Here is a 25792-nt window from a genome sequence, read left to right as displayed (position 1 = left end):
TGCTCTGATTTTCCTCCCACAGTCCAAAGATGTGCAGGTCAGGTGAATTGGCCATGCTAAATTGCCCATAGTGTTAGGTGCATTAGTCAGAGGCAAATGGATCTGGGTGGGTTACTCTTCGGAGGGTCGGTGTGGACTTGTTGGGTCGAAGGGACTGTTTCCACACTGTAGGGAATCTAATCTAATCATCAATTCGTCAATCACATTACAGGTAAATTCGCATTGCGCGTGATAACTGAACAACCTTGTTGTAGAGGAGCAATTGGGGGAAAAAAGTCATCACAATATGATAGAAGGTGATGATGTTCAATCAAAGTGGGCAATTGAATATGAGAATCATGGCGAGAAACATAACTATAAAAGCATCTTATGGTAAGTGAAAAGGTGAAGATTAGCAAAAACAAATGTGGGCCCATACAACCAGCCATGAGAATTTGCAAGGGAAATAAGAAAATGGCAGAAAAAACTAAGCAAATTCTTAGTCCCTGAACTTCACAGAGGAAAGTACTAAAAGCCTTCCAGAAATAATGGATAATTGAGGGTCTAGTGTTAATGAGGAAGTACAAGATATTGCTGTTACTAAAAAAAAAAGTAGTTCTTGAGAAATTAATAGAACTGAAAGTAAATAAATCCCTTAGACCTGATGATCTACATCCCGGAGTATTGAAATTGTATAGACTCTGGAATGATCCCTGAAGTTTAAAAAGTTGCAAATGAAACCCCACAATTTAAGAAAGAATGGAAGGAAGAAAAAGAAAACTATACACCTGTTAACTCAACATCAATCATTGGGAAAAGGTTAGGATCTAAAGTAAAGAACATGATAATAGAACACTTAGAAAATAACGGTACAATTAGGTGGAGTCAGTATGGATTTATCAAAATGTGTATTCTTTGAATAGCAAAGCAGGCTCAGAAGACTGAATAGTCTATTCCTACCTCTATTTCTCATGTTCTTCAAGTTTTGAAGCAAAGTTTATGGACAGTTCAAGATGGGAAGCCAGCTTGCAGAGCTTTGGAATCATTGAGTCTTGAAGTTGGTAATACAGCAAGCATGGTGTTGGGAGCACAGCTCAGGGGTAATGAGGTTGGCAAGGTCTTGAACAGTCTAGTTCAGCATTGGCTCATTCTGTCGCGACAGACAGAATGAGACTGAAGAGCAGAGTCTATTGGAACAGGTATTGCATTTATTAGACAATGTTCTACAATACAATGCTTTCATTTCTTACTGTTATAAATGATCTTGTTCGCATTCAACCAGGGAAATAACTTATTTTCTTCAGTTGCAAAAGACTCTGATCTGAAATTTTGGCAGCTGAACAAAATATTTATGGATTCCCTGTGCACATTTACTGTTTGCATATTGTTTCTTTTAAACTTTGCTTAATATTAGAAATGATGTGGAGGTGCTGGTGTTGGGCTGGGGTGGGCGAAGTTAAAAATCACACACCAGGTTAGAGTCCATCAGGTTTATTTGTAGTACAAGCTTTCACAGCCCTGTTCCTTCGTCAGGTAGCCAATGGGGCAGGATCATGGAACACAGAATTTATAGTAAAAGATCAAAGTGTCATACAACTGATGCGATGTATTGAACCATCTAGACTGTTGTTAACTCTTTAATCACTAAGAATGGGTTGCAGATTTCAATTGATTAACATGTAAATCCCAGAACTACTTTCAAGTCACATTCCCAACATAACTTAAGGTTTTATTAAAAAAAGGTGGCATCTCAGCACAGACAATGCTTCAAAGGTATGAGGTTAGAGTCTGTCTGTATTCCAACCTTGAGTCATGATGTGGAGATGCCGGTGTTGGACTGGGGTGGACCAAGTTAAAAATCACACAACACCAGGTTATAGTCCAACAGGTTTACTGTATTTGGAAATGCTAGCTTTCGGAGCGCTGCTCCTTCACCAAGTGGGGGTTGTGGAGTATAAGATCATAGGACACAAAATTTATAGCAAAAGTTTACAGTGTGATGTAACTGAAATTATATATTGAAAAGAACTGGATTGTTTGTTAAGTCTCTCATCTTTTAGAATAGGCATGTTGGTTTCAGTTCTTTCATATGTCAATTCCAGAACTTTCTTAAAGTTACATTCTGAAGTGAACTTTAACATCAAATAGATGGGGACATCTTGAAAAATGTCCATATTACGGAGGAGGAAGTGCTGGATGTCTTGAAACGCATAAAGGTGGATAAATCCCCAGGATCTGATCAGGTGTACCCTAGAACTCTGTGGGAAGCTAGAGAAGTGATTGCTGGGCCTCTTGCTGAGATATTTGTATCATCGATAGTCACAAGTGAGGTGCCAGAAGACTGGAGGTTGGCTAACGTGGTGCCACTATTTAAGAAGGGTGGTAGCACCACCTTCCTAACCTGCAATCGTCTTCCTGACCTCTCCGCCCCCACCCCACTCCGGCCTATCACCCTCACCTTGACCTCCTTCCACCTATTGCATTTCGAACGCCCCTCCCCCAAGTCCCTCCTCCCTACCTTTTATCTTAGCCTGCTGGACACACTTTCCTCATTCCTGAAGAAAGGCTTGTGCCCGAAACGTCGATTCTCCTGTTCCTTGGAAGCTGCCTGACCTGCTGTGCTTTTCCAGCAACACATTTTCAGCTCTGATCTCCAGCATCTGCAGTCCTCACTTTCTCCTGGTAAAGATAAGCCAGGGAACTATAGACTGGTGAGCCTGACGTCAGTGGTGGGCAAGTTGATGGACGGAATCCTAAAGGACAGAATGTACATGCATTTGGAAAGGCAATGACTGATTAGGAATATTCAACATGGCTTTTTGTGTGGGAAATCATGTCTCACAAACTTGATTGAGTTTTTTGAAGAAGTAACAAAGAGGATTGATGAGGGCAGAGCGGTAGATCTAATTTATATGGATTTCAGCATGGCGTTCGACAAGGTTCCCCATGGGAGACTGATTAGCAAAGTTAGATCTCATGGAATACAGGGGGAACTAGCCATTTGGATACAGAACTGGCTTAAAAATAGAAGACAGAGAGTGGTGGAGGAGGGTTGTTTTTCAGACTGGAGGCCTGTGACCAGTGGAGTGCCACAAAGATCGGTGCTGGGTCCACTGCCTTTCATCATTTACATAAATGACTTGGAAGTGAGCATAAGAGTTATAGTTAGTAAGTTTGCAGATGACACCAAAATTGGAGGTGTAGTGGACAGCGAAGAAGGTTACCTCAGATTACAATGGGATCTTGATCAGATGTGAGGTGCTGCATTTAGGGAAAGCAAATCTTAGCAGGACTTATACACTTAATGGTAAGGTCCTTGGAATGTTGCTGAACAAAGAGACCTTGGAGTGCAGGTTCATAGCTCCTTGAAAGTGGAGTCACAGGTAGATGGGATAGTGAAGAAGGCGTTTGGTATGCTTTCCTTTATTGGTCAGAGTATTGAGTACAGGAGTTGGGAGGTCATGTTGCTGCTGTACAGGATATTGGTTAGGCCACTGTTGGAATGTTGTGTGCAATTCTGGTCTCGTTCCTATCGGAAAGATGTTGTAAAACTTGAAAGGGTTCAGAAAAGATTTACAAGGATGTTTCCAGGGCTGGAGGATTTAAGCTACTGGGAGAAGCTGAACTGGCTGGGGCTGTTTTCCCTGGAGCGTCGGAGGCTGAGGGGTGACCGTATAGAGGTTTATAAAATCATGAGGGGCATGGATATGGTAAATAGACAAAGTATTTTCCCTGGGGTGTGGGAGTCCAGAACTAGAGGGGCGTAGGTTTAGGGTGAGAGGGTAAAGATTTATAAGAGACCTAAGGGGCAACTTTTTCACACAGAAGGTGGTACATGTATGGAATGAGCTGCCAGAGGAAATGATAGAGTCTAGTACAATTGCAACATTTTGAAGGCATTTGGATGGATATATGAATAGGAAGGGTTTGAAGGGATATTGGCCGGGTGCTGGCAGGTGGGATTAGATTGGGTTGGGATATCTGGTTGGCTTGGACAGGTTGGACTGAAGGGTCTGTTTCCATGCTGTACATCTCTATGACTCTAATAGGTGCCATGTTGGCCCAGATAATGCATTGAAAGTCCAACCTTCGGTCCAACCAGTCCATGTTGAACATAATCCCAAACTAAACTGGTCTCACCTGCTTGGGCCTGGCCTATATCCCTCCAAACCTTTCCTATTCATGTACATATCTAAGTGTCTTTTAAATGTTGTAACTGTATCCTCATCCACCACTTCCTCAGGAAAATCAGGAAGAAGGGCTCATGCCTGAAACGTTGATTCTCCTGCTCCTTGGATGCTGCCTGACCTGCTGCGCTTTTCCAGCAACACATTTTCAGCTCATGCTAGCTAATATAATTTTACGGAAGTTGTGATCGAAACTCCTGATAAAATCCAAAATCTGGAAACATATTTACATACAAAATATTCTGTGTGTCATATCCATCCTAGTCACTTAAAGCAGCGTGGTCTTTATGTGCAACTATTAATCAAGCAACTCCTTTTTAGCTCGAAATAGTGGCAGCAGCGTACATGCCCAAAAATACATTTGTACGGTAAAAGCAAAGTTCTGAAAATGAATCACACCAGATGCAAGGCTTTAACTCGTTTTCTTCTCTGCACAGATGCTGTCAGACCCGCTCGGTTTTTCCAGCATATTCTTTGATTTGATTTGGTTTGAATTATCATAGTCACATGTACTGAAGTACAGTGAAAAACTTTGTTTTGTGAACAGTACAGGCAGATCACAGCAAACGGGGACATATAGATCATATGGTGCTTAGACAGAGCGAGGCTTACAAGGTTATGGCTGCACAGGAGATGTGCATAGCAAGATCAGCATTAGCAAGATCAACATTAGATTTGAAGTTAGAGTCAATTCAGCAGCCTAATTGGGGTCTGACTGGAAAACAGTATCACTGGAGTGGGAGACGTCTTTGATGATGTTGGCAGCATGTCTGCAGCAGCGAGAAGTGTAAACGGAGTCCATTGATGGGAGGTTGGCTTCTGTGATGGTCTGGGCTGTGCACACCACTTTCTGTAGTTTCTTACGATCCTGGGCAGAGCAGTTGCTGTACCAGGCTGCAATGCACCTGGACAGTATGCTTTCAATAGTGCATCTGTAAAAGTTGGGGAGGGTCTGAATGGACATGCTGAATTTCCTGAGTGGCCTGAGGAAGAAGAGGTGTTGTTGTGCCTTCTTGACCGTCACATCTCCATGGGAAGTCCAGGACAGGTTGTTGATTATCGTCACTCCCAGGAACTTGATGTTCTCGACCCACTCTGTTGATGTAGATGGGGGTGTCGATTTGATTTACTATTGTCACATGTAACTAGGTACAGGGAAATGTTTGTGTGCTGTACAGGCAGATCACACCATACAAAGATCATGGGGTGATTGAACAGAGCGAGGAGCACAAAGTTACAGCTGCAAAGAAGGTGCACAAAAGCAAAATGAGTATTGTATTATGTATATATATGTGTGTTTGTGTATGTAATATGTGTAATGAATGTAGGTTTGCATGTATACAGGAGTGAGGCTTAATTGCAGCTCTGGACTGCATGCTGAATCGAAGGAAAGGAATGTTTTTTAATATCAAACCACACAGTGACACACTCTTGCCTGACCTGTCAAGCTAGTTTGCTGAGGAGCTCTGAAAGAGAACAATAGAAACATCTGCCCCCCTTGCTTGTGCTCATTCACACCCTCTTCATGCGTCAGGGAGTTTAGACAAGGCTATTTTCTATAGTATATGCACATTAGGCCTAATGTGAGCAGTTTCCAAGCTCTTTACAAAGCACCAGGCAGTCAAGATCTTATCAAATGTAGAGGCCCTAAAGATGGCCTCTGTGCTGGGCTACTGCTAGTTTATTGTTCTGTGTCAGTGTGAGCTGTAGTTTTGTGTCAGACACAAGAAGATACGAGAGTGACAATCGCCATGAAAATTTATCAGATTAATAAATGGATCACAGTGGCTGCCTGGCATTTAGTCACTAAGCTTAAATGAACCCATCCAGGATTATCCTCGAATCTACGAGAATTATGGTTTTAATCTCCTGCTTGTGAAAAAATAATAGAAATAAATTTTTAAAAGATGTATCTTTCTCCATTTACTTTAAAGATTTTGGTTATAATTATAAAGGAAATGGAGATTGGGGAATAAGTGCAGTTTGGACATGTGTGAAGACTAGAAATTATTGGAAGGCTGTGTATGAATGCCTCCAGCAATCTACGTGCTAGATTCCCACCAAGGTGAGGCCAGCTGAAGGCTGATTGATGATCTTCAGTGGTGTATGGTTCAGCCAAACAACATTCTAGTAGGAAAAACCAGAAAAACCTGCCAATGGCACAGAATTGCCTGAACTTGTTCTGTGTGAGTCAGATCAGTGCTCCAAGTGTGACCAGTATGTTAGTTTCGAAGTATTGCTGTTTCTTTCCTGATGAAGTGCTTATGCTCGAAACGTCAACTCTCCTGCTCCTCGGTTGCTGCCTGACCGGCTGTGCTTTTCCAGCACCACACTCTTCGACTCTGATCTCCAACATCTGCACTCCTCACTTTCACCCTGTTTCTTAGCAGAAACAGAAATCACTGGAGAGACTCAGCAGGTCTGGCAGCATCTGTGGAGAGAAAGCAGAGCTAGCAGTTCGAGTCCAGTGACCCTTCTGAGGAGCCACAGACTTGAAATGTTAACTCGGCATTCCCCAACGCCCCCAACGCTGCTGGGTTTTTCCAGCAGTTTCTGTTTTTGTCTGTAATCTCCAGAATTCACAGCTCTTTGTTTTATATTACTTATTTATAGAGCATTTACAATATTGGCTACCAGACTCTGCTGAGTTACTTTGCATCTAATGATGACCTATGATCAGAAGAAGTTGGAACAGGAATTCCCTCAAGTCGTTTCTGCCAACAGATCTTAGTGGATCTGATTGTGGCCTTAGCTCCACTTTCGGGTCTGTCCTCTCTTTACTCACTTGTACAGTAGCTCAAAGATCTGTTTGATTCAGACTTGGATATATTCGCTGACCCAGCCTTCACTGCCTACTGGGGAAGAAGGTTCCAACAACTAATGGTTCCCTAAGAAAATAAATTTCTCTTCATCCTTGTCTCTTACCGTGGGCGGCACGGTGGCAGAGTGGTTAGCACTGCTGCCTCACAGCGCCAGAGACCCGGGTTCAATTCCCGCCTCAGGCGACTGTCTGTATGGAGTTTGCACAATCTCCCCGTGTCTGCGTGGGTTTCCTCCGGGTGCTCCAGTTTCCTCCCACAGTCCAAAAATGAGCAGGTTAGGTGAATTGGCCACACTAAATTGCCCGTAGTGTTAAATGTAGGGGAAGGGGAATGGGAATGGGAATGGGTATGGGTGGGTGCGCTTCGGCGGGTCGGTGTGGACTTGTTGGGCCGAAGGGCCTGTTTCCACACTGTAAGTAATCTAATCTTACTATGCAACTGTGATACATAGTTCTAGATTCCCACATGAGGTGTGGCATCCTCTCTGAACCTACGCTGCCAAGACCCATCAGAACTTTGTGGCTAAATATGATACGCTCACATAAATTCCATTGAGTATAGATCCAACCTGCTTAACCTCTGCTCTCAAACTAACTCTTCAACCACAGCGATCATTCCATTGTCATGGCCGCATTTGATAGACCAAGGCAAAACGAACCCCGATAAATTCACAATAAAAACAGAAAGTGTTGGAAGTGCAAAAGTAAATCAGGGAAAGAACCCTTAGTGCTCAGGCTGTGAGGTTTACATTAAAACAGTTGAAATTTTGAAAAAAGGAGCAACTTATGATTATGTAGTTTGTTAAAAATCACAGCCCACCAGGTTATATTACAACAGGTTTAATTGGAAGCACTAGCTTTCGGAGCGACGCTCCTTCATCAGGTGGTGAAGGAGCACTTGATGAAGGAGCGGCTCTCCGAAAGTTAGTGCTTCCAGTTAAAGCTGTTGGAATATAACCCTGGTGTTTGTGATTTTTAACTTTGTACACCCCAGTCCAACACTGGCATCTCCATATCATGACTACATTTATGTAGCATCTTTTACGGCCGTCAGCCCTCCACAGCCAATGAAGTACTTTGCAAGTGCAGTCTATAAAATTATAAAATGTAGGAGCCCAAGTAGACCGTTCTGCCCATTGAGTCTGCTCTGCCATACAGTGAGATCATGGCTGATTTGATAAGGCTCAACTTTACTTTCCTGCCTTTACGCTATAACACTCGATTCCCTTATTGATTAAAGATCTGTCTATTTAATCTTGAAAATATTCAATAGCCTTCTGTGGTAAAGAATTCCACAGATTCACTACCGTCTGAGAGAAAAGAGTTCCTCCTCATCTCTGCACTGATCAGAGTGACACCTTCACCCCAAGTGACCAGGTCCAAGGTGGAGGACACAGTGTGGTTCCAAAAGATTGCATGGACTAGTCTGGGGTTAGGGGTGAGTGGGGCCTCCATGAAAGTCTGGTTAGAGAGTGCCCCGTTATCCTGATGGACTGTGCTCTGCAAAATTGGAGCAGTCATTACGATGATGTGAAAGATGCTGAGGAAGTGGGGGAAAGGAGCAGTCTTCTGGGAAGGAGATGACAAGGACATTGTGGAGAGTGAAGGTCCCCTTGTGCGTGACAGATCAGCTGCATTGCGTTCCACATGCCAGACAGAAACTCATTGACCCTCGCTTCCAGTAGGCGTTGGGTGCAGGAGATCAACATGAAATGTTTAATAGTCATTGGTCATCACGCCAACACCGGGGCATCATTTGCAACCTCTATTCATTTTGTTTTGCTTTTGTTAGCTACAAATAAATAAATTGTTTGATTGTTTGCCTGGATGTGATGTTTAGAGAAAGTGAGGACTGCAGATGCTGGAAATCAGAGTCAAGAAGGTATGGTGCTGAAAATCACAGCCAGTCAGGCAGCATCCGAGCAGCAGGAGAGTCAACGTTTCAAATGTCATTCCTGATGAAGAGCTTATGCTCGAAACGTCGACTCTCCTGCTTCTTGGATGCTGCATGACCTTCTGTGATTTTCCAGCACCACAACCTTTGACTCTGGATGTGATATTCCCCTACTGGACAACGAAAAGCTGTGGATCTACCAAGTGCAGTGCGGACAGGGTAGTGCTGACTTGGAGAGTTTAGACAGGGTGTAGTTGAGGACATGTAATTGGTTGAACAGAGAGAGTGTGGAACTTGTATATGTGAGGGGGTGCCAGCCATGTTGGCTACGTGCCATGAGCCGCATGTCTTGAAGCTGCTGTGCCAGTGAGGGGCAACGTTGGATTACCAATGATTGTGTGGGTACACAGAGGCCTTTTAAAGGTGAAGCAGATGCTAGTCTTTCAGTGAATGTCCGGTCAGAGGCAAGTTGTTCTGGGAATGGGATCTGATAAGGGGCAAAGCAGGTAGTTAATGAGGAAAGATATGGTGTGAATATTCATTAGGCTCTGCAATGAAAAGAAGCTATAAAACCCTTGACACAAATGACACTTAACCAAAGTCCAAGATAGAAATGTTGGCATGGGAACGCAGTATTGTGTTGAAGTAGCAGGCAACAAGAAGCTCAGAGTCATTTTGTAGAAAGAATGAGGGTGTTCTGCAATGACACCAATATCTACGACAAACCCACTGACTCCCGCAGTTACCTTGAATATATATCCTCACACTCTGCTTCCTATAAAGACTCTATTCCATTCTCCCAGTTTCTTCGTCTCTTTTGCATCTGTTCTGACATGCCAGCTTCTAAAAGGGGGCCTCCAAAATGTCCACTGTCTACCTCAAACAAGGATTCCCCACCACCGTGGTTGAAAGGCCCTCAGTCATGTCTGACCCACACTTCAGACCTCACACCTTCTCTTCCCTCCAATAACACCTGTAATAGCACCACCCCCCCACCCCTTGTCCCACCAATATCCACATCCAGAGGATCATTAGCCACCACTTCAGTCATCCCCAGCAGGATGCCACCACCAGACATATATTCCCCTCCCCTCCTTTGTCAGCCTACTGCAGGGATCATTCTGTCTGGGATACGCCTCCTCTACTCCCAGCATCTTCCACTGTCCCGTGGCACCTTCCCATGCAATCACAGAAGGTGAAAAACCTGTACGTTTACTTCCTCCCTGCTCACTATGTAAGGGCCCAATCACACATTCCAGTCTACCGTATTTGCTGCTCACAACGTGATCCTTTCTGTACTGGAGAGAAGAAGACACAGACTGGGTGACCACTTTGCAGAACACCTACGCTCTGTCCTCAAAAATGACCCTGAGCTTCCTATTCCCTGCCACTTCAACACACCGCCATGTTCCTTGGCCAACAACTCTGTCTCAGGCTTGCTGCAGTGTTCCAGAAAAGTTCAGTGCAAGCTGGAAGAAGCGTCCTCACTTTGGAACTCTATAGCCTTTTGGACTCAATATCGTGTTCAATAATTTTAGGACCTGAGCACCTTCTCCCATATTCTTAGCCCACAACAGACCTTGTCATCACATGGTGCCGGGCTGCGGTGGACAAGCTCAGAAGTCACATGACACCAGGTTAAAATCCAACAGGTTTATTTGAAATCACAAGCTTTTGGAGCGTAGCCCCTTTCTCAGGTGAAGTGAAAGAGATGCACACAGACACAAATTCATAGGCAAAGAGATCATGGGCAGAGAGATCAAAAGATCATACAAGTGGTGAGAGTGGAGTGTCAACAGGCCGAATAATAGGTCTCTGCAGGCGATCAAAGGTGTCAGCGGGTGTGAGTAAAGTGTCAACAGCTGAATAACAAGCAAAAGGATGACCCATAATCCAACTAAATGAGGCAGAGTGATAATACCAAAAAAATGAAAATAAGGTGGTGCTGGAGACAAATTCCAAACGACTGAAATAACATAATAGGTTTAGAGTCACATGTCGAGGGTCGAACCAAAGTAATAAGTAATCCAAAACTGTACAAACCAATTAAGGTAGAGAAATCATAACAAGTTGTTAAGGCGATGGTCAAAACAAAACAGAACAGAAAGGAAGATTTTACAGATACAGAACAGTGTGGTGGGGTTGAATATAGTGCGACAGGAACTCAAGATCACAGTTGAGGCTGACTTTATGGGTGTGAGGCTTGGCTATCAGTTTCTGCTCAGTAATTCTGCGTTGTTGTGTATCTCGAAGGCTGCCTTGGGAGGACGCTTACTTGAAGATCGGAGGCTGATGTCTTTGACTGCTGAAGTATCCCCCCCACTGGGAGGGAACATTCCTGTCTGACGATTGTTGTACAGTGATGGAAATGTGTTGCTGGAGAAGCGCAGCAGGTCAGGCAGCATCTAGGGAACAGGAGAATCGACGTTTCGGGCATTAGCCCTTCTTCAGGATTGTTGTACAGTGTCTATTCATCCATTGTCATAGCTTCTGCATGGTCTCACCAATATACCACACCTCGGAGTATCCTTGCCTACAGCACATGAGATAGACAACATTGACTGAGTCACATGAGTATCTGCTTTTCATGTGGTGGGTGGTATTCATCATGTGGGCTGCTACCACAAACAACCCATTGTGAGCCATTAATGGTCCCCATTAGCAGCTCTTGATTCTCCCAGGCTGACTCTTACTTATTTCTTGATTAGATTAGATTCCCTACAGTGTGGACAGGCCCTCCGAAGAGTAACCCACCCAGACCCATTCCCTCTGACTAATGCACCTAACACTACGGGCAATTTCGCATGGCCAATTCACTTGACCTGCAAATCTTTGGATTAAAAAAAGCCATCTTTGGACTGTGGGAGGAAACCCACACAGACACAGGGAGAACATGCAAACTCCACACAGACAGTCACCCGAGGCTGGAATTGAACCTGGGACCCTGGTGCTGTGTGACAGCAGTGCTAACCACTGAGCCACCATGCCACCCTTTGTCTGCCCAACTGTTTTTCTCTCTCTCTGGGCTCCATCCATCTCCATTTATCGTTCACTCGTCCCCCCTCCTCCCATCCTATTCTCATCATGCTGAGTTTCCCCAGCTATTTCTGTTATTGGGATAGGGATCTTCGTGGGTTGTAATCTACAGGCTCATATTACTCTACAATACTTAACTGGCAAATTCTCAAAATTGAGTAAGACTGACCAGAACCTTTGTTTGGTTGTTTGGTCTCATATTCTCTTTGTCCCTGCCTCAGCCCAACTATCTCCCACGTCTTTGTCACTGTTGGACTCAAGTACTCCCTTGTTCCCTTGGTGAGTATTCCATCCTTTATGTACTGTCACTCAGCTAAAACAAAACTCTGGAGTTCATGTTGGTCACCACGTTCAGCTCCAATCGTTGCCGACCTACACTGGTTCCCAGTCCCCCAGCACCTTCACACTTAAAATTCTCAACTTTGTGTTTAATGGCCTATGTCTCTGACCTTTTGCAATTGTATGGTTTCCTCTCACAGCGCTGAGGGCTTTTTACGATCTGACCTCTTGCACAGTCTCCCCTTCCCTTTACCGCACTATTTGCTAGACCATTTTGTAATCTACCCATGCTCCTCCTTCAGATATACCTTCCCTAGCCACCCCATGTTCACCAGCTCCTTCCCCCTGCTTATCAGTTCATATCGCTCAGAGAATCAGTGAATCATACATTACGGTAGGATGCCATTTGACTGATCATGCCCAGGTTTACCCTTTGAAAGAGCTATCTAATCAATCCATCTCTTCTGATTGTTTTCCCCAGGTTCGAACTATTTTCTTTTTCACGTGTATATTCAGTCACATTTACACGTTAAAATTGAATTTACTTTCATCACCCTGCCATGCAATGCATTTCATGTCATGATATAAGAAAATAATTATTTTCATCTACATCCTGCATTTTCTGCCAATTAACTTACTACTGTGAACATTGCTTCCGGAAACTTCTGCCAGTGAAATCAATATCCCCTTAAAGATGTTGTCTTTTACTTTCTTGATTTTATCTGCTTTAAGGAGAACAATCCCAGCTTCCCTTGTTATTGTTGTTGAAACTCTAAAAGTATTTGAGGACTGTGCTCCAATTAAGTGCCGCAGTCATTATTTTGTACCAGCAAAACCTCTGTAATCATTGGTGCTTAATAGTTCATGTAGAAATGTTGAATGAGGCAACACCCTGCTGTTCTTAAGTGTCACAGGATCTTAGGTCCCCATATGAAGCTCTGGATGGTGCAGCTGAAGCCTTAGTTTAGTTTTATTGAAGGGTAGTCCTTAACAGGGTGGCATTCCCTCCGTACTGCTCAGGAACGTCAGTCCAGATTACAGGCGCCAATCATTATATCATGTGTAACTGCACACACCTTTGAAGCAGCAGTGAGACTACGTCCAGCGGAACTAGGGTCACGTTCAGTTTGACAGATTTCAAAAGAGACTAGGGATGTGTTGAGGGCAGTGATTAGTTTGCTATCATTAGCTTACTTATTAACACGCTTGCTTTGAAGTTGGAAGCTGGTGCATGCTAACTCTACTTCAGAAATTATCAGCTGGATTTCCAACTTTCAGATGGGTAGTTAGTGGGAGTTGGGAAAGTTCCTGGCTCAGCAGGGCCTGCGATAAGAGAAAAGTGATTTCAGAGGCACGATGTTAAGTTTTGGGTAAGGGTGCTACCCACTGTTGGGCCCAATGGCCCTGGAAACGATTTAAAAGTGGTGGCAGGTGTTGCCAGATGTACAGGTGGGCTGTTCAAGGGACCCATCTCAGTGCCGAGGTACATTGTCCCAGTTATAATAAGAACAGTAAGATACAAACGTACAATCAAGGAACAACAGGGAGGCTGCTTAGCTCTTCAAACCTGCTCCACTATTCAATAAGATCATGGCTGATCTTATTTTAACGTTTAACTTTACATTCGTAGAGTCAAAAAGATGTACAGCGCAGAAACAAAACCTGCGGTCCAACTTGTCCATGCTGACCAAATATCCTAACCTAATCTAGTCCCATTTGTCAGCATTTGGCTCATATCCCTCTAAATCTTTCCTATTCATACAAACATCCAGATGCCTTTTAAATGTTGTGATTGTACCAGTCTCCACCACTTCCTCTGGCAGCTCATTCACGTACCACCCTCTGCGTGAAAAAGTTGTCCCTCAGGTCCCCTTTAAAAGATTTCCCTCTCACCCTAAACCTATGCCTTCCAGTTGTGAACTCCCACACCCCAGGGAAAAGACCTTGTCTATTTACCCTATCCATGTCCCTCATGATTTTATAAAACGCCATAAGGTCACCCCATAGCCTCTGAAGCCCCATGAAAAATAGCCCCAGCCTGTTCAGCCTCTCCCTACAGCTCAAACCCTCCAACCCTGGCAACATCCTTGTAAATCTTCCTGCAACAATAACAGAAGTGGCTGGAAAAGCTCGGCAGGTCTGGCAGCATCTGTGAAGAGAAGCCATAGTTTCAGGTTGAGTGACCCTTTGTCAGAACTCAACTTCAGTTTTACATTCCTGAATTTCCCCAAAAGTCTTTCATTCTCCCCAGTAATCAAAAATCCCTCTATCTCTGCCTTAAAAATAAAATTTCTACATCACCTGTTTTTCATGAGTAGATCCTTCTAGCCTGCACACACTCTGACCTGCAAATACTTCCCATGCCCTATCCACACCACCTAATCCTTCCACCCACCCGTCATACCTTCTATGCCAAGCCATGCTCCTCCGACCACTCTGCTGGGCCAAGCTATGGCACTGCATACCCATTCACTTGCTGCTTATAACTAATGAACCCTATAGAGACAATCGGATGTGTTAAAAAGGTTTAAGTGTTTCCTTTATAAATTTCATTGTCTTATAAAATGCCTTTCACTATAAGCCAGTAAAATGGCAATCATCATGACTCTTTAAAGAATAAACAGCAAAAACTGGAAACTTTTGAGAGCTCTTTAGAACATAGAACAATACAGCACAGAACAGGCCCTTCGGCCCATGATGTTGTGCCAAACATCGCTTTTAGCTTTTAAAACTAAACCTTGTCAACGGACAGATCAATCAGTGAGCCAGAGCTGTCAATCAAGAAACATTTTGCCTGGGTCCAGAGGTTTTTAAGTGATAGGATTCTGGCTATTTCTTATGGTCGCATGTTCCATTGTGAGATTATTCTGGGACAAAAGATTGTCTTGGAAACAGAAGGACTTTATAGTTTGTGTGGATGGCTATACCATGTATTGTCATTGCAAGAGGGCACCGGGTTTTTGTTTCTGTTATTTCTCCCCAGTTCATTCCATATTTTAGACAATACAATTAGTCTAGCTTCCACCCTCCTTTACTGGAGAGATTCCCATTCCAAATCTTTGCATAAGAATGTAACACTGACCTGTTCAAAATCACCTGGTATGTCTTTAAGAGCATAAGAATAGGCCATCTGGTCCCTCAAACACACCCCACCATTCAACAAAATCATGGTTGATCTGCCCCAGACATCAACACCTCTTTAATGCCAGCTCCTCACGGCCCTCAACTCCCCGCTATTTCATAAATCCATCCACCTCCTCTTTAAATAGTTGGTGATCTAGCCTCCGCAACAGCCCGGTTGGAGAAATATAAATGTTCATAACCCTCTGAGAGCAGACATTCCTCACACTTCAGTTTTAAATACATGTCCCCTTATTCAGTAACTGTGTCTCCTAGTTCATGTCTCTCCCAACAATGAAAACACCTTTTCAACTTCTACCCTGTCAAGCCCCCTCAGATTCAATAACCCCACCTCTCATTCTTCTAAACCATAATGAATAAAGGCCTAATCTATTTAACTATCCTTGATAAGTCAACTCTTTCATCCGAGAAGTCAGGCTAGTGAATCTCTTTTGAACTGCCTCCAATCCCATTGTATTTTTTTCTTCGATATGGGGACCAAAACTGCGCATAGTACTGCAGGTGGCCTCACCAACTGTACAGGTGTAACAAGACTTCTATATTTTTAAACCCCAACCCCCTAGTGACAAAAGACAAAATTCCATTTGCCTTTCTATTTACTTACTACTTGGATCACTTCAGTTTTATTTGTAGCATTCATAATGTAAGGATCCTGTGCACACGTGCATATTCCAGGTCTGGACAATCAGATGATTTGTATCACTTTCTACTTATTTTTGCAGTCCCAGAGTCTTATCTTTTGCTTGATAAGGACTGAGGAAGCCTAACTTGTAAACAGAGGAACAGTTCCAGAATTCACGGTGGCACAGTGGTTAGCACTGCTGCCTCACAGCGCCAGAGACCCGGGTTCAATTCCCGACTCAGGCGACTGACTGTGTGGAGTTTGCACATTCTCCCCGTGTCTGCGTGGGTTTCCTCCGGGTGCTCCGGTTTCCTCCCACAGTCCAAAGATGTGCAGGTCAGGTGAATTGGCCATGCTAAATTGCCCGTAGTGTTAGGTAAGGAGTAAATGTCTGGGTATGGGTGGGTTGCGCTTCGGCGGGTCGGTGTGGACTTGTTGGGCCGAAGGGCCTGTTTCCACACTGTAAGTAATCTAATCTAAGTCTTTACAGCACCGCTCATAGGTTTACAAGGTTGTATGATCAGAATAAGGGCATTTGGAGTTAGGGAGAAGAAATTGGAATTATAAGTTTCCTGAATTGCTATTGTTTTAACTGCAGGATGGCTTTTGAGCCTTTTCTGCTGTTTTTCCTATTTTAAGTACCCCCACTGAATGGCAGTTGCCTACTTGCCAGGCAGGAAAACCCGTGGCACAAGGGAGGCAGTGAGAACTCAGAGTACAAGGAATTTAGTGGTGATTGAGAGGTCTTGTTAGAGTTGGCGGGGGATATGTCAGGAGGACACAAGCAGATTGGAGGGGCAAGGTGGTATTTGAGGGAATGAGACCATCGTTGGGTGGTTGTGAGGGGAGAAAAGCAATTAAACAGGTAAGCATATTTGTCCTGGAGAAAACACGCCTGTTCCTTAGACCCCCGAGCAGTGCTGGAAAGATTATTCACTTTCTGCAATTGGTGTGATATGGATTAGGTTTCATTTGGCATCATGTTTGGCACAACATGGTGGGCTGAGGGGCCGGTTCCTGTGCTGTCCAGTTCTATGTTCTATCTTGCAACTGGGATGATAACTTCAAAAGGTACTTAATTGCCTGTAAAGCACTCTGAGATTGTAAGCAACGCTATATAAATGCAAGTTTTTATTTACTTCTAACGAGCAGCAACAAAGGGTGACTTGCAGCAGTTACCAAGTATTAAAGCAATTTATGGAGAAACACTTTCGCTCGCCTTCCCTCAAGATATTTGCATAACGTCCTCCCAGTTGCATTCCCCCCCCCCCCCCCCGCAGTCAAGCCTGCGTGTTCTGCAACATGAAACAAGACAAGGCTTGATAAACAGAAGTCCCCGAGACTGGGACAACCGGTATACAGCACGGGGTGGCAGGTTTCCCAAACTGAGAGAAAGACCGCGAACAGCGACAGAGATCAAAGAAGAAAATGCGTGGCAAAAGGGAAGAACTTATTTCAGAATGGTTTTAAGGCAGTTTCTAAATGTCATGTTCACATCAGCCTTTCTCGTGTCAACACCAGGGAGAGGTAAGTGCATGGGGTGCGAGGGATTGAATTACACCCTGGATGCTGATCGACAGCGCTCAGGGTCACTGCACTCCCGGGCTTTTCAGAGAATTCAGGAATTAGTGGGAGGCAACTGAAATCTCTCTTCTGTGAAGCAGGTGACCGAGGAGACGCGTAAATAGCCACCCGCAAACTGGAAGTTTTTTGAAAGCTTGCCTCCTCAAGATGTCGTTTCTTCAATTTCGTGAAATTCTTTATGCGCTGCCTGAAGTTAAACAGAGTAGCATTCTTGCAACTGAAGGTGTAAATGAACCATCTTGCAAAGGACGCTTCCTTCCTCTGTAACACAAGAAAGGTATTTTGAGGGTATATCATTAATTCCGTGGAGCTTAAAGGGGATTGCACCCTGTGCACAGAATCACCAGAGCTGCCTCAGCCAATTTTCCAGAAGAATTGACCAAATATGATTTTTTTAAAAAAAAGTTTTGATACAGCGCCTTTCATGATTTCACAAAGGCCCAAAGCGTTTTAAAGCCAATTAAGTACTTTTTTTTCAAAGTGTTCGCTGCTGCGGTGTAGGAAATATAGCAGCCAATTTCCACACGGCAAGGATTAGCACACAGTTATGTGATAACGACCACATGATCTGGTTTTACGGTGCTGATTAAGAGCTGGATACTGGCCCAGCGACCAGGGAAAAATGAGGTCATGGGATCATGTCCATGTAAGTGGAAAGGGCAGGCCAACTTTGGGTTTAACACCTCACCTGAAAATGACAACTTTTGCACATTCCTGATTTTATAATTACTAGTGCCTTTGGCTGCCTACGCACTTAGGTCTGGAATTTTCTTTCTAAAGTTTTTGGCTCTCTCTCTCCCCTCCCTCCCCTTCTTTATGATTTCTTCAACCCCCTACCTCTTTAGCCAAGGTCTTATGTCATTGTCCAATCTTCTGTCATAGCTGAACTGTGAATCATTTTGGGATGTTTTACAATGTTAAAGGTAAGGTAGAAATTCCTGTTGTTGCTCACTCTTGGTTTTACAATCTGGGGGCAAGACAAGGGGAATGTTGTGTCCATGATCCCCATAGTGTTATGCCAGCGCACTTTGATGGTCACACATCACCGCAGAGATGTAGGTGCAGATGCATTTGAAAATAAGTAAAACAGCCATATTCTTGATGGTAGAGTAAGCTTGAAAGGCCAAAAGGTCTACATCTGATCCTAATTTGCACAAAACATACGGTTGTGGATGTTGTGTCTTCAGAATCCTTGGGTTTGGCAACTGGTGCAACATTCAATGGGCTGTCTGTCCAGCAGCCTGCATCTTAATTTGTTTTCCCTCCCGTTCACTTCATTTCTCTCCTGAAACTGAGTAGATGACCTTCAATGTGCCCGGCGCCAAACCTGCATCCCTCCTGTCCATCAAATTTGTGTCGCTCTATCTATGGCTGTTGTGAATTAGCTTCCTGTGATATACTCCTGCAGTAGCGCTATCCCTCCTTAGTGAGCCACAGAAATGTCACAGTGATTCCAGTGCAATGCTGCTGAAAACTGAGCTTCCTGATGGTAAAATTTGTATGAGAGGGTGGAGTATAAGAATAGGAGCAGGAGGCTTCTATTGCGCCCATTGAACCCACTCCATTATTCAATTAGATCATTGCTCATCTCTTACCTCAATGCCAACTTTCCACACTATCCCAGATTTTTCTTGATCTCTTTAATATCTAGAAATTGTACCGCTGTCCGCTTAGAATGAACTCAATGCCTAATGTCCTATAAGCTTCTAGGGTACAGAATTCCAAAGACTCACCATGCACCTGAGCAGAGAAATGCCTCCTTATTCTGGTCCTAATGGCCTCCCTTTTAATCTTTAGATTGTAAATCCTGCTTCTAGACCCACCAGCCTTAGCCATCCTTCCTGTATCCACCCCATTGAAACCTGAAAGAATTGTGTACACTCCAATAAGACGACCTTTCATTCTTCTAAACTGTGTTTGCATTCTCTACAATCTCACAATCCCTCCTGATGGGATGACGTGTTGTCCTAAGCATCAATCATTTGCTGAAGCTTCATTGCGCTCCCTCCATGGCAAGTATTATACTTCATCAGGAAGAAGACCAAAAACATACACAGCTGGAGAAGTGAATGAACAAAGAGATAAAGAACAAAAAAATTAAAAATTATTATGAGAAGTCGAGGAAAGTTCTGAACTCAAGCCTTCCTCAGTCCCTGTCCTGCCAAAATCTCTTTCCTTGAAATGTATTAAGGGCAATAGTTTTGGTAGGTGGTATTTTCTGCTTCTGGTTATGTGAATTGTTTTGGCACAAACCGATTTGAAAGGAGCAGATGCTGTAATGACAATAATGAGGAAATGTGTGTGTACTGGCAATCAGACAGATCTTGCGAGTGTATGAACAAGTAATATTCAGATATCTTGGGCTTGTAGCATTGTGTGTACTTGTTGTTTGCAATATTTAATTATTAGGTAACATACCGATAGGGAATAATATACACATTCCTGTGAATTTGGAAAGCGTTTGTCTGTTGACAAAGTATACAGAAACATGTTCCTGTGTTTGTGTACCAATAAACAGTGATATGCCCTGAGGATGTATTGTGAGCCAAACATTGTGCAATGAAGTCATGCGTCTGCACATTGACATTATCACCCCTGGGATCGACAAGCTTAATAGAAAGATATGTCCCGCACCTTTTATAAATAAGTAAAAACCGAAAAACTACGGATGCTGGAAATCAGATACAAAACAGAAATTGTTGGAGAAGTTTAACAGGTCTGGCAGCATCTGTGGAGATAAATCTGAATTAACATCATGGCTCCAGTGACTTTTCCTCAGAACTGATGGTACCAAGGAAAAAGTTGCTTTTTTTATGAAAAAGATAGGATTGGTGTAGAAGGTAAGAGTATACGATAGTTGAGGAATAGACCCCAAAGAGAGAGGAGGACAGTTGGACAGATAAAGGCGTGAAAGGCGATCAGCCTGGGAAAACGATTTGCTACAATAAGGTGGCCCAATCCTATTCGGTCCCCAACCACAAAGCTTTCTCCGGTATATCAATGATATCATTAGTGCTGCTTCACTCTCACTCGGAATTGGAAAAGTTTGTCAATTTCACTTCCAATTTTCACCCGGCTCTCACTTTCATCCAGTCCATCCCTGACTCCTCCTTTCCCTTCCTTGACATCTGTTTCAATTTCTGGGATAGACTGGCCACCAATATCCAATACAAACTAACCAACTCCCGCAGTTACCATGACCATACATCCTCATGCCGTGCTTCCTGTAAAGACTCAATTCCATTCTCCCAGTTCCTCTGTCTTTATTGCATCTGTTCTGATGATGCCAACTTCGACAAGGGAACCTTCGAAATATCCACTTTCTTCCTCAACCGAGGATTCCCGAGCATTATGGTTGACCATAGTGCTCTAACTCATCTCCCACACTTCAGCTCTCAACCCTCCCACAACAGCGAATAGGGTCCCCCTTGTCCTCATTTACCATTCCACCAGCATCCGCATCCAGAGAATCATTAGCTACCATTTCTGCCACCTCCAGTGGGATGTCACCTCCAGACACCTCTTCCCCTCCTTGGTCAGCCTTCCGCAAGGACCATTTCCTCCTGGACACTGTGGTTCACTCCTTCTTCGCTTCCCCCAGCACCCACTTCCCCATGCCACCTTACCCTGAAACCACAGAAAGTGTAACACCTGCCTGTTTACAATCTCTCTCTTCGATACCTAAGGGCCCAAACAGAGCCACCAGGTGAAACTGTGCTTTACATGCACTTCACTCAATCTAGTCTATTGCATTCATTGCTCACAATGTGGTCTCCTGCATATTGAGGGAATGAAGCATAGATTGGGTGACCATTTCACACAGCACCTACGTTCTATGCACAGAAAAGACCCTGAGCTTCCAGTTGCCTGCCACTTCAACACCCTACCCTGTTCCCTGGCCAACATCTCTGTCTCCGGCTTGCTGCAGTGTTACGGTGAAGCTCAGCAGAAACTGGAAGAACAGCACCTCATTTTCTGCTTGGAAACTCCACAGCTTTCTGTTCTTAATAACAAACTCAATAATTTGAGGACTTGAGGCACTTTCTCCCATGTCCTTACCCCCAACCCACACACACACCAGGCCTTGTATCCACATGTTCTGCTATTACACACACCTCACTGTTAGCCTCTAATAGTCCCCATTAGTAGCTATTAATTATTCTAGGCTGATCGTTTTTCACAGTCTGTTCAACTGTTCTGTCTCTTTGGGCTGTAACTCCACCTATCATTTACTTCTTCCCCCTTTCCCACCCCCCCCCCCCCCCCCCCCCCCACCTTCTGCATAAAACACAACATTTTCCTAGATATCTTCAGTTCTGAGGAAGGGTCACTAGACCTGAAATGCTAACTGATTCCTCTCCACAGTTGCTGCCAGACATGCAGAGCTTTTCCTCCTAAATAGCTGTCAGCAAATTGGTGCAGTAGGCCAGTGAGAAAGAGATATGGGATGGCAGCTAAAATCCTAGTTAAACAAAATGCATTTTGATAAGTGTTTTAAAGGGTTTCAGAAATTAAAGATGTTCACAAAAGAAAGAGCTTACATTTTTATAGCACCTGTCGCAACCATTTGCTGCCCCAAAGTGCTGTAAATTGTTGTTTTAAATTCGTTAGTGCTGTAATTCATGAAAGACACTAATCAGTTTGAGCACAGCAAGATCCCCTGAGCTGCAATGAGTTGATAGTCTGTTTCAGTATTATTTGAGTATGCTTAGAGAGGAAATTGCTGGTGGTTGATTTCCAGCATCTACCGTATTTTGCTTTTGGTATTAAATTTTATTTTCAGTTGGACGGGAACCCGATCCAGCCCAACACGGATTAGCATGATGATTGAACAATTGGGATTGCCATCTTATGAATGCCAGCACAGAGTATCCTGTCTTCTCTGTAAATATGACAACTGCACTATGGTATTAATCATTACGAGGTAATTGTTGCAGTTGGTAAGAAATCACTTGGAGCTGACTCTCAGAGAGTGAAGATGTGACAGCAACACAGGCCTTGGGTATTGGTGAGAAGTTGTATCTAAGGGCCGTCGTTTGGCCAGAGATAGGGTTGTATCTCTACAGCTGACTAGTTGCATGTCATTGGCTTGGGCAGAAACACCGTTCCTCTTCTGACGTCTTGCCCTGATTAGTTTGAAAAATAAAACATGACCACATGTTGAAATAAAGGGAAATCCATTTGAGGAACTGTTTAAAAAGCTTCCTTGCTTTACAAGTTGTGCAAAGCAATGGGTTGTATGTGAAGATAGGAAGTATGGAACTAAATTGACCAGGTTTGCTTATTCAGCCTTCCTTCTTGACTCTTTCCTTCTGTCTGCTACTGCTCTCACCCTCTCCATTATCCAATCTAGTTTGTGAGTGAAACAACCGCAGCCTTGCCAAAATTTCTTTTTGGCATTAGTACCTTGTGTGAAAGGAACTATTTTAAGATAGAAAATATAGGTAGTTCTTGTACATTCTGGTGTTAGCTTTGGTCCGGTAGATAGTGCACTTACCTCTGTGTCTGATGGTTGTGGGTTCCAATCTGACTCTGCAGGCCTACACTTAAAAGCTTAGCTGTGCTGCACTATCAGAGATGAGCCCTTTTGGCTAAGGTGTTAAACTGTGAGGCTGTCTGCTCTCTCAGGTGCACCCATGTGAACCCATGGTAACAGTTTTAAAGAGGAGGAGGAGGAGGAAGTTCTCCCTGGTACACTGGTCAATCAAGGCTTATCCTTCAATTGCCATTCCAAACAAAATACAGGATATCTGGCCATTATCACATCACTGCTTATGGATAATGTGCACAAATTAGCTGCTATGCTTTCTACAGTGACTATGTGCTGCAAAAGTACTCTGCTGTATAGGGCTTTGGGGACGTTTGCAAAGATTATGAAATTCAATAAATAAATGCACTTGAATAAAGTCCACATAATACTCTGCTTCTGAAAACAACCTGAATGGGATAAAGGTAATAATGTAAATTACCAGTGCTTTTTGCCCTTAGAGAGAAAAGGCTTTATCACACCTTACCTGTCAACACGATTCTGGAGATTGCCAGCAACTAGTTGTTAAATGCTGCTCAATTTCACAAATTGCCAGGAAGAATTTGACAACTATTACATTTATTTAATGTTAGTGACATGAGGTGGGCCAAAAATCAATGGCAATGCTATCACCTCACATAGTGGCTGGAAGGTCCTGTTTGATCTGGCATGTTGACCAGCTAGTTGACAGCCACATGCATGGCATGAGAGCAACTTATATTCTTCTTCTATTCACTTGCAGGATGTCTTTATTGCAGGCTGGGCCAGAATCTGTTGATCATTCCTAATTTCTCTTGAGAATGTGATGGTGAGCTGACTTCTTAAAATGCTAAACTGTGATTGGTGAGCGTAGGCCCACAGTGCCTTTGGGTAGGGAATTCCAATATCTTTGATCTAATGCCATTGAAGTGTAAAGGCAGCATATTTCCAAGTGAGGACGGTGTGTGAATTGGAGCAAGGTGTTCTCACAAGCTCATTAACCTTGTTCTTCCAGATGTCAGAGCTCACAGATTTGGGAAGTGCTCTTGAGATACTAATGTGAGAGGCCATTAGCCCACTTTAGTTTATCTATCTGGAAAGATTAAGATTCCACATTGAAATCTTGAGCAATACTTGTTTGATGCTGAGTTTTTGCCACTAAACTTGGTGGTACTCTGTTTATTTTTGTTCATTCAAGGGTGTGGGCATCATTGGACCAGCATTTGTTGCCCATTCCTATTTGCCAACAGGGCTGTTAGAAGGATGTTAGAAGTCAACCATATTACTGGGCGTGGGGATTAGACTGGTGCTGGAATAGCACAGCAGGTCAGGCAGGATTCAAGGAGGAAGAAAATCGATGTTTCGGGCAAAAGCCCTTCATCTACCAGTATTACTGGGTGGCATGGTGGCACAGTGGTTAGCACTGCTACCTCACAGCGCCAGAGACCTGGGTTCAATTCCCGCCTTGGGCAACTGTCTGTGTGGAGTTTGCACATTCTCCCCGTGTCTGCGTGGGTTTCCTCCGGGTGCTCCGGTTTCCTCCCGCAGTCCAAAGATATGCAGGTTAGGTGAATTGGCCATGCTAAATTGCCTGTAGTGTTAGGTGAAGGGGTAAATGTAGGGGAATGGGTCTGGGTGGGTTGCTCTTCGGAAGGTCAGTGTGGACTTGTTGGGTCAAAGGGCCTGTTTTCACACTGTAAGTAATCTAATCTACTGTGAGTTTGGAGCTAAAGGGCATTAGTCACCCAAATGGGTCTACCCCAGCAATCATTTCACGGTCATTATTAGACTCTTAATTCCAGATTTTTATTGATTTTAGAGCAGCATTTGACCCAGGGTTCCTGAATCATTTCCTGGACCTTTGGATTAATAGTCAAGCAATAATACCACTAGGCCATCACCTCACATACTATAAGGCCATTACTATTTCCCCAGCCCCCACATCAACCACTGCCCTCCACAAGCCCAACACATTACTCTCATCTCCATGACCTAGAAAGCCTTCCTGATTTTCTAAAATATTCTAAATGGGATTCCACTGGGTCAAGCAGGAAGTCCACTTTGTTGGACAACCAACAGCATTGGTGCAGGCAAGTGCAAAGGCAGTGTCGCCTGGGAACATACATTTCTCCATTTGACTGGTTTGCTTCCGGTGAAGGGGAGTGAAGACATTTCTCAGTCTTCTGCTGTTAGTGGTGTAGTGTTCCATTAAACCTACATCTATGTTTTCTATGCTTTATGCTAAACCCCATCCAGCCATCCTTTATCCCCATCACCCACCTTTGGTTACTTGGCCACTTTCACATCTGCACTTTGCTCTCAGTACTGTCATGTTTAATTCACCAGTTCCATCCCTCTCCTTCACTGTGTGAAGTTCCTCTGTTCCCTTTCTTTCTGTTGAAAGCCACTTTTCCTCATTTCTTTGACCTCGATGCCATAATAATTCATGACCCGGAAAATGCTCTCCGATGTCCTGAGGTTGTGAAAGGTCAGATACAAATGCAGGTCTTCCCTTTCTCTTTGCTGATTTAATTATTCTTTTGTTTCTTCCCACTCTCTGTCCTCATGTTCTGTCTCCATCTGTCCCACTTTCTCTATTGCAATTCACTTTGCTGAATGTAGAGCAAGAATTTCATGTAGAGATAAAACTGATGATACAATCACGATGTAAGGAGGACACTCTCCCGGCTGGAGACTGGTGGAGAAGTTTCTTGCAGTATTGTGATGTGTATCATGTAAATAA

The 25792-nt window shown here is 43.7% G+C and overlaps 1 protein-coding gene across 3 annotated transcripts in view; it reads left to right on the top strand.

Moving 5' to 3' along the window:
• The window catches only part of il20rb (interleukin 20 receptor subunit beta), a 79110-nt gene that overhangs the window by 12721 nt on the left and 40597 nt on the right, over positions 1 to 25792 (top strand). Inside the window, exon 1 of one of the 3 annotated variants that reach the window (XM_043701798.2) lies at positions 17269 to 17486. The exons of 1 other annotated variant lie outside the window; for it this stretch is intronic. In XM_043701798.2, coding sequence (XP_043557733.2) covers positions 17420 to 17486 — 67 coding nt within the window. In that variant the 5' untranslated portion in view covers positions 17269 to 17419. Of the gene's footprint in view, positions 1 to 17268; positions 17487 to 17581; positions 17821 to 25792 lie in introns of those variants that run through there. One more of the 3 variants, XM_087993847.1, reaches the window with a different exon arrangement.

This window comes from Chiloscyllium plagiosum, unplaced genomic scaffold (assembly GCF_037043375.1).
Source record: "Chiloscyllium plagiosum isolate Xiang-an unplaced genomic scaffold, Cpla_swu_hap1 HiC_scaffold_13, whole genome shotgun sequence".
In the NCBI taxonomy this organism is placed as follows: Eukaryota; Metazoa; Chordata; class Chondrichthyes; order Orectolobiformes; family Hemiscylliidae; genus Chiloscyllium; species Chiloscyllium plagiosum.
Note: the sequence above shows the minus strand (reverse complement) of the source record. Positions and strands in the feature narration are given on the sequence as shown.